The sequence below is a fragment of the Cibotium barometz genome, chromosome 38, assembly GCF_041138505.1.
Source record: "Cibotium barometz isolate CiBa-2024 chromosome 38, ASM4113850v1, whole genome shotgun sequence".
Taxonomy (NCBI): domain Eukaryota; kingdom Viridiplantae; phylum Streptophyta; class Polypodiopsida; order Cyatheales; family Cibotiaceae; genus Cibotium; species Cibotium barometz.
In genome coordinates this window covers 6,172,573-6,182,165 of record NC_141083.1, presented here as the reverse complement: position 1 = coordinate 6,182,165, position 9,593 = coordinate 6,172,573, and the positions used below count along the sequence as shown (strand labels likewise).

At 42.5% G+C, this 9,593-nt stretch overlaps 1 protein-coding gene across 2 annotated transcripts; it reads right to left on the bottom strand.

Annotated features, from left to right (window-relative positions):
- Positions 1-6,301: 6,301 nt before the first annotated feature.
- Positions 6,302-8,633, bottom strand: LOC147616284 (uncharacterized). 2 transcript variants are annotated; one of them, XM_086777056.1, is made up of 2 exons: positions 7,319-8,633; positions 6,302-7,137 (listed from the first exon to the last, which is right to left on the bottom strand). In XM_086777056.1, the coding sequence occupies exons 1-2, from the start codon at positions 7,941-7,943 to the stop codon at positions 7,127-7,129; spliced, it is 636 nt and encodes a 211-aa protein (XP_086633182.1). In that variant the 5' UTR covers positions 7,944-8,633; the 3' UTR covers positions 6,302-7,126. The 2 variants fall into 2 exon arrangements, with proteins under 2 accessions (XP_086633182.1, XP_086633180.1); XM_086777054.1 differs by having other exon boundaries at positions 6,302-6,912.
- Positions 8,634-9,593: the final 960 nt, after the last annotated feature.

Genomic DNA, 9,593 nt, shown 5'->3' with positions numbered 1-9,593 from the left:
AAATAGGCCCCCCTCCTTTGCCCACTTGGAGGGAGGGCCACTCTCCCTTAATCCTGTATATATATATATATATATATATATATATATATATATAACCCGGCGAACGTTTCCTCTCCACGAGGCAGATTTTTTAGCCGCTTCTTACAAACTAGCTTTTGCCTGTTCTTTCAATCATTGCCCATTTCAAATGAACTTTGTCAGCCTCTTTAATGTTGTTCCGTTAAGCTGATTTATGCAGCTCACCACTGATTATGTTGTTAAAGATGTTGAGTTGGAGAGCTGTTGGATGGCGTCGCAGTGCCGGAAAGGTTGAGGTTGGAGAGGTCCAGACCCACAACGGCGTCTATTGGAGTAGGAGGTGGCAGTGTCGTTGTTGTCAGTCGTTGAGGTTTCCGTTGGGGTCATAAAGCCCGCCTATGATTGTGAGGAGAGCGTTGAGGTCTTGATGGAGGCGGCGCAATCATCCACAAGGTGAGCAAAGTCTTTGATGTAACATCGCACACCCTCTACATTGCATTCATTCCATGTGTTTGCTTTAAGAAAACGATTAACCCAACAAGTGTCCCTCACACGACACGATGAGAAAAATGCTTAACAACAGGATTGTTCCATCGAAGGAATTGTGGGCTGATGTCGACGAATTGAAGGCGGGTGAGGTTGGTGAAGGAGAGGGGAAGCTCATTGCTGAAGTTGTTGGAGATGCTAAGGCTGGCGAGGTTGGCGAGCTGTTGGATAGCGTCAGAGATGGTGACGGAGATAGTGCCGGAAAGGTTTGAAGGTGGATGAGGTTGGTGAAGGAGAGGGGAATCTCACCGCTGAAGTTGTTGGAGATGTTGAGGTTGGCAAGGTTGGCGAGCTGCTGGATGGTGTCTATTCAACACCATGCCAGGACCAGCAGGAGGTCGCGGTGCCGTTGCTGTTCGTCAAAGTCAACCAATCGTTGATGCCATGAGCAGAAGGAGGTGGCAGTGCCGTTGTTGTCCGTCAAAGTCAACCAGTCATTGAGGTTTCCGTTGTGGTCATCAAGCCCGTCTTTGATTGTGAGGAGGGCGTTGAGGTCTCGAGGGTTATCTCTGCAGCAACGGACACGATGAGAAAAGCACTTAGCAACGTATTTGGAGGGACTCGCAAGAAAGAAATGTGCTGCGCTGGTGTGTGTGTGTGTAATGTGTTGGAGTATGTGTATGTGGGCGCAGCACACAGAGAGAGAGAGAGAGAGAGAGCAGAGTTCAGAAGTGGGCTCAAGATTTGGGACGAGAGGGTCGGCTTTTATGTCCTTCCGTCCACCACTTGCCCCCTCCTGGTTTATCCTCTTCCTTTACTTTACCAGCCTATGCACGCAGTCTCCTCTGTGCCGTCCTAACTGCCCCTTAAGTCCTCACTGAAGCTAAGCTAAACACATGGTTGCTGTGTTTTCCCCAGGACTCCACTCACATTAGCAAAATGGTTATGGCCTTGCATGGAGGTATGTATGTATGATGTTTAAAAAATAACCTGCAAGCAAAGCAAGTTGCAGTATTTTGGGAGCTTAATTAAGGGTGCCTTTAATTTATTTGTTCTCATGTGCTTGAGCTTTCGGGTTTCCATGTGCACCTTGAAAGTTTGTGTTTGGAAGCACATGAGTAATTGACAATTAATGTACGTCGATGTAGGAGGTTGCGTCTGCCCAAGTTTTTAATGCAGTAGTCACACATCAGTAATAAAAGCTCATAAAAGTAAAAAGGGCATACTTAGTACTTACATGTGTTGCAAAACCCGTGTGAAACTCCTGTTAGGTCTTAAACATAGTCAAGTGCATGGGCCCCCACACGTGGGCATTAGTACTTACCTGTGTTGCAAAACCCGTGTGAAACTCCTGTTAGGTCTCAAACAGTCAAGTACATGGGCCCCCACTCACGTGGGCATTAGAGTCATATTATGCTTGCATGGTTGTCGTCCATTTCAGATCCCCTTGTGCTTCACAACAAAGGTGGTAGGCTCCAGAATCTTGAGTACCTCTATCATGAGAGAGAATTTCACAAGATTCACTTGAGCCCTGTTTTTCTCCTCTAACCTTGTGGATCTGCGAACATGTTGAGGTGCATCCTTGATGGATGGACTTTCCTGCGAACATGTTGAGGAGCATCAAAATGTACCACTTAGGCAATGGCTTACCCTTTTCTGGCACATCAAGCTCTTGTTCTTCATCTTCAAAGTCGGAAATGGTACAGTCTGCCCTCCATCAAAATGCGAGGCAGCCCGTACTACATGTGGAGGTTATGTTGCTTTGGTAATTTCCTTGTTGCATGATGATGAAGAAGCAAGTTTCTCCTCCACCCGACATGGTTGTTCTTGGAATACAGAATCACAGTTCACTATGATCTTCTTTGCCTAAGGGTCATAGAGCCGATATCCCTTCGACCCCATGTTGTAACCCAAGAAGATGCATTTATGGCTTTTGGCATCCAATTTGGTCCTTCAATCATTTGGAACATGTGCATAACATTCACACCCAAAAATTTTCAAGTGTGCAGCTAAAGATTTCTTACTAGAGTAGGCCCATACTGGAGTCATCCCTTTGATGGCCTTTGTTGCACTTCTGTTAAGAATGCACAAAGCCGTGTTAACTACCTCAGCCCAAAAGGATTTAAGTATATTCTTGCCATTAAGCATACTTCTTGCCATCTCCACAATAGCACCATTTTGCTACAGAGTATGGGTGTGTGGTAGTGAGCTACTGCTTTATGCCTCTTTCCTTGCAGAAACCTAAGAACTCATTGAACATCTCCTCCTCCCCCTCCGCTTGTTATGAACTGCTTCGGTGAACAGATGGTCTTATTTCTACTCCAAGAGCCCTTGATTGAATGGGCTTTATCCACAAGAGCTTAGTGTTAAAACATGATCCATTAAAAAGTATATATGGCAGGAAATCAATGAATTGGTAGAATAGCCCTTACAAATGCATGAATCCGGCCATGTATTCAACCTCTGAATATCCACAAGAGCTTGAAGGTGTTAAAACATCAACCTCTGAGCTGGCCAATGGATACAAGCATGTCCACATCACACTCAGGAGAGTGTGCATGTGACATCCTCTCCTACTTAACTTAGAACACGGGTGCAAATGATGCTCCATCGCTCCAACCCGGTACGGATCATTTGGCAAATTCGCTCTGTGCTCCACACACCAGTCCGAAGTCCAATAGCATGGCTAATGGACCTACTCTCTCCAATGATGTCATGTCTCCACCACCACGCTTGCTCGAGAACTGTTGGCAATAGAACCAGCCCCTCAGCTAGTCTGAATGTCATGTGCATGCTCATTCCAAGAGCTAATCTCTGATAGGCAACAGGAAAAGACAGGTTTTTGGCATGAGCCACGCTCAATGGTGTGTAGGAGAACCCTTGAATGGAACAGAAGCATGTCGGCTGCAACTGCAATACTGGTGGCCGACATAGTGTTCAAGTTAAGTAGAGTATTCTGCTAGCTCAACAGCAGGTGGGCCACGTCGCTTGCACCAAAAGAGCCTATAAATAGGCTATGCCAAGTTAATTGTTGAGTCATTCAGTCCTTTAGGGGCTGAGTCAGTAGGATAGGACTTCATGGAGTCAGATAACCTTTTGAGGGGCAGCCTAAGGCTTGCCAAGATGTAGCTCTGGGAGTCTTCTTTAAGCCCTAAACACCATCTTGGAACAACCTAATGCAAAACGCAAGCAAGAGTGATGGAGAGAAGAGGGAGAGAGAGAGAGAGAGAGCTGATTTTCAGTATATACAGTAAGGGTGGGTGGGACATGGGCAGCAACAATATCTCAAAACCAGCCTCTAGCTCTAATACCAATGTCACATGTGGAAACTCTGCAGGTCTTCTTTCAGCCCCCTAAACACCATTTTAGAACAACTTGATGCAAAACCCAAGCAAGAAAGATAGCTACGTTTCAGTATATTCATATAGGTTGGCCAGCCCATGGGGGCTTGGCTAGCCAACCGACCAGCCTTGGAGGCAAGCCCAACTAGGCGGCCAGCGTCAAGATGGTCTGGACAGGGCTGCGCAGTCCTAGGCAGCAGCCTGGACATCATGCGTAGGGCGGCCAACAAAAGCGCATGGATCAAAGGCATCTTTTACAAGTTGTGTAGAATAATAACAGACTGACCCATGCATGAACCAGCCGATTAGCAACAATAGGGGCTATAAATAGCCAAGCATAGGACTCATTCATTCATTTGATCATTCACAAGGGATTGTTGAATTCCAAGGGCCCAGAGAGCCAAGGGGAGCTCTCAACCAAGGTGAAGGTGAAAGGTCAAGAACCAAATTTTATTTGCAGATTTGCATCATTCTAATGAAGCAAATCCACCATTCGTGTGGTGGGGGCCCCACAGAGGGTATTCGAGACCCAATACTGTGTCCGACTCCCTCTCTCTCTATCTCTCTCTCTCTATAATAAATAAATATATATATGTGTATATATATATATATATATATATATATATACATATATGTATATATGTATATGTATATATGTATGTATGTATATACATATATACATATATGTATGTATGTATATATATATATATACATATATGTATATATGTATATGTATATATGTATGTATGTATATACATATATACATATATGTATGTATGTATATATATATATACATATATGTATATATGTATACATATATACATATACATATATACATATATGTATATATGTATATATATATACATATATATGTATACATATATACATATATGTATATATATATATACATACATACATATATACATATACATATATACATATATGTATATATATATATACATACATACATATATACATATACATATATACACATATGTATATGTATATATGTGTATATATGTATATATATATATGTATATGTATATATGTATACATATATGTATATATGTATATATATATACATATATGTATATGTATATATGTATACATATATGTATATGTACATATATATGTATACATATATGTATATGTATATATGTATATATATATACATATATGTATATACATATACATATATACATGTACATATATATATACATATATACATATATACATATATACATATACATATATGTATATGTATATACATATATACATATATGTATACATATATACATATATGTATATATATATACATATATACATATACATATATATATATACATATATATATATATATATATATATATATATATATATATATATGCACTTGTTTCTCTATCTTGTGTGTTATCTTGGTTGCGAAAGATTGTTGAATGCTTTCCATTGAAGTTACTGATTCTATCCACCAAGCTTCTGTATGTTTGCTAGGGGACAAGGTGGAACAGATGCATAGATCTTCATCAAATTTGGTGTGGACTTGAAGATCGGGTAGGTTTTCAATGAAAAGGTTGCTAGGAAGAGAAGGATGACAAGTTTGGGAATCCATGAAGAGACATGCTTTCCCAGTGCCCACCACTGGATCCCCTTGATGCACCTTCTTCCACCCTTGTTTAGCTGCATTTGAAGCACTAATAGGTCGCCTTGCTTGCTTGCTTTGTCTGCCCTATATGTGGTGTGTTTGGCCCTCTTTCTTGACCTTTGGCTGAGTGTCCCTTGCACACACAAGAGCTATCTAATAGAGAATTTGCAAAATGCAGCCTTGATGAAGAAAAAAGCAAACCTGAGTGAAAACGTTGATGATGATGGGGTTCTTTGCGATGGATCTTCATGCCCTTATGAGAGAAAAAAGTTGCAGTCTTTCTTCCATCAAAACCTGACGGTTTGATACCAACGTACCATGGGTGCTTGTGGGAGCGTGTTTATCTGATTGTGATTAGCGCCTTATCATAGGCTTGATACGCATATTCCCACATTCTTTTGGTAAGTCACTGTGTTATCTCCTCTTTCTTGTAACATTATCCAGCCTACATCATATCTTCTAGTTCACCATCTCAGCTCCCATCATTGGAGTGTGTAACCAAAGAACAAAGAACAAAGACTTGTCTTCTTTCTGGTTTGTCAGCTACTAATAGAAAACAGAGGAGTTTCCATGGTGAATTATGAAATTCCTTCAAAGAGAGAAAACAGACTTGGAATAAAGAACACACGCGACTTTGGTCCATCGAGGTTAAGTCTTTCTTCAAGAGAGACAAAGCACTGACCTCTATTCTCCTCATTTCAGTCTCAGCTTTTGATTTCTCATGATTTTCCCAAGCTTGAATTTTTGCATCTTCACGCTTAAACCTAAAAGTGGTGCTTAGTTATAATCAAGAGATTCAACTATACATTGTGATTTGATGATGTAAACTTATGAAAACAAATGGAGTTGCCAAGTGACCAAAAGGTGGAGTAAAAAATTGTCGATACAAGTAACAGCCCTTTCACTACATGCGCGTTTCATCAGAAGGAAGTAGGATTCCCATATCCAATAACGCTTTAACCTTAGAGGGGCGGAATGGAATTTCCAAATTACTAACATGAAAAATGCACCATACCTAGCCATGTATTTTGCTTGCCTGGCTTCCTCCCAGGCTGCTGCTCTAGTTTCAAGCACATTCTTCTTAACTTCTTCCAAATCAATGTTCTTGAGCAGCTTGGAAGAGTCACTGTCATCCTCCTTGTTTGCCCAGGCAACAATGTTCACTTTCCTTAACTGAGCACCGAAGGCATGTATTTCTTTCCTTGTCCTTAACTGCGTGTCCTGTTCACATAATTCTGATGCCCCACTATTATTATCAGGAATGGAAACTTTCTCGGAAGGCTGTAAGGGATCCTCAGAGGCTTGTAGAGGTGAAGAGGCAGGAGCTGCTCTCTGTGGTGTAGAAGAGCCTGAAGAAACCGGGCTGCTCATTGTAGGCGTAGTTGCTTGGATGGGGGAGAGCAGGTGCTGGCATGACATATGATGCTGCTTCACAACTAAGAAGGAAGGTTCTGCGTCAGCATAGATGGTTTTCTTCGTGTTGATAATACAAACCTCACAGCCACACTCTACATTCCTTCAAACAACACTCTCGTCACACTAATGTGGTGGCAAACACAATCCTTGCCCTGCATTGCTTGAGAAGAACTTGGTTGTTTTTTGCATTAGTAACTCCAAAAGGTTTGTCATTATGAGACAATTACTTCAAGTCTGATGGTCAAGGTTGCACATCCAGTTATAAGTTTCAGCAACAAAGGCAAACAACATAAAAATTCCAGAAAAATAATACTATTTGTTTAATTCACTAAATCAGAAATACGTAGTCAGGAACACATTGATTTTTACTGTCAGATGAAGCTCCCCAAGCATGGAAAACCACAGGAATACTCACCAGGATCACATGCACGTGGTTCAGCTGGCTTCAAAAATGGCTCATCATCAACACCTTCATAAGGAAAGACCACTTCTTTCGTGTCGTACAGCTCAACTGCAACTGGATAGAAATCAAATGAGTTGTTGGACCTGGCTTTTTGGGGAGGAGCTGGGAAAGCGAAACCGTGGGCCTCCCCTGATCTGGCGCTGGCCCCTTCCATGTCTACAATAGGGCCATGAAGTACTGCAGCCTCTGGTCCATGTGGACACACAGATGGGGCATCATCTTTTGTCATGTGAAAGGCCCCATGTGATGACATGTGGCAAGCCAATTGCTTTGGCGGGTTCATGGACATGTGTCCATGAACAGGAGCATTTTTGGGCTTATTAGAGTATTGGGGACTGGCAAGCCATTTCTCAGCATCATCCCACTTGGACGGACCAAATCTGAGGTATGAACACATAGCAGCTGCTGGTCTAGGGGGCCCTCTGTCCTCTTTGGGGAACACAAAGCTTCCATTGTCGTACAGGGCCAAATCAGTGATTGACTCTTTCCCATTACTGGCCAAAGCAGATTTCATTAACAACACAGACCCAACTTCATTTCCTGCACAACAAGCTGAGGGCATCTGCGAACTTTTCATGAATCCTGTTCGATTCCAAACGAGAACTTAGAGAGCCCAACAGAGCATTTGAACGTGAAAAGGTCAGCAGTAGAAGGGATTTTCTTGTAACGGCTTCTTTTTTAACGATGGAATGGGTGAGCAATCGCAGCTGTTACATTCAAAGATACGTCTGTGGAGTGCAGGAGATGCAAAATTGTATTAAACTTAGAGAACTAAAGTTGTAAAACGATTGAAGAACCCAAGCTGTTGCATACAAGAGAACCGAAGTTGTAAAATGGTGGTGGGTTTTTGAGATGAAAGCAAAAGAGAACCCAAGATGTAAAATGATGGTGGGCTGAGAGGAAGGCGGCATACAAGAAAATCCAAGTTGCTAAAATATTCAGTAATATCAAGGGTTTTGTGTATGGACCAGTTGATTGTGTTTTGGTACTTGGAGAATACACAGAGACGAAGGCGGCATACAAGAGAATCCAAGTTGCTAAAATATCCAGTAATATCAAGGGTTTTGTGTATGGGCCAGTTGATTGTGTTTTGGTACTTGGAGAATACCCGGAGACAGGGAGATAAATGTAGACAGTTTTCTTGTGTTTTCGCCTGTGCCTTTCTTCAATCCAATAGAGGCACCTTGAAGACTGATTAGTAAAAACCAAAGCTGCCTTTCTTGTGTTTTCGCCTGTGCCTTTCTTCAATCCAATAGAGACACCTTGAATCCTGCTTATATGTACTTTCTGCTTATATAGTGATGCCATGTGGCAAACTTTTTATGTATCTCCTCTTAGACTAGCCTTTGGAATTTGAATTTTGAATTCAAAAGGTGGTTTTAATATAATTCAGTGTCAGATAAGTGGCGTTCAAGAATGAGTAGTCTCAAACATTAAAGAGAGACATAGAGAGACGTTGGGACATTGCTTTGATGGGTTTCCAATCCAAGCAAAAGGTAGCCTGAGGTTGTGAGTGGTCGGAGAAGGCTGGGTGGAGTCATGGTAGCCGCCAAGAGTACATGCAAAAATCAATAGCTGGAGCTTCAATACAGGCCGTTGGCGGGCATGATTAAGCCCAAACACATCTCCATGTCTCTGCCTGAAGGAGCCGAATGCTTGCAAAGGGCTTGAGCACCTCGGAGGCCCCCCTTGCTTTCTGGTCTCACAAGTAAAGGTCCGTTGCGTCTTGCTCGGGCACAGAGATGCCCAGCTCTCTCCTTCATTCCAGGAGAGGTCCCTGTGCCAAAACGCGCACACAATGAGAGCTGCTGGGGTGAGCAGCGGTTGCCACCATGGTCAGCTTTAAATGAACGGGTGTTTCGTGTGCTTTAAACAATCCCAACATTTTAATGGCGCGTTGCATCATCAGCTTGCTGCCCTTCGAGGTGCAGTCTCTTTTTTGAGAAGCTCAACGTGGGCTTCATTCCAGGAGAGGTCCTTGCACCAAAACACACACAGCACACAGGCACAATGAGAGTTGCTAGGGCGAGCAACGGTTACCACCATTGTCAGGTTTGAATGAACGGGTGTTTCGTGTGCTTTAAACAATCCCAACATTTTGACAGTGGTGCGCTACCTCATCAGCTTGCTGCCTTCGAGGTGCAGTCTCTTTTTCGACAAGCTCAGCGTGGGCTTTAGCTATACGCAACACGTCGTCAGGATTGCCAAGGGGGAAGGAGGTGAAGAG

Bases quoted from the DNA above. Each gene is read 5' to 3' on its own strand.
- LOC147616284 (XM_086777054.1), bottom strand. From the start codon at position 7,943: ATGAAAAGTTCGCAGATGCCCTCAGCTTGTTGTGCAGGAAATGAAGTT. The intron at 6,913-7,318 runs GTGAGTATTCCT...GTTGTGAAGCAG, and splicing joins ACCACGTGCATGTGATCCTG to CATCATATGTCATGCCAGCA.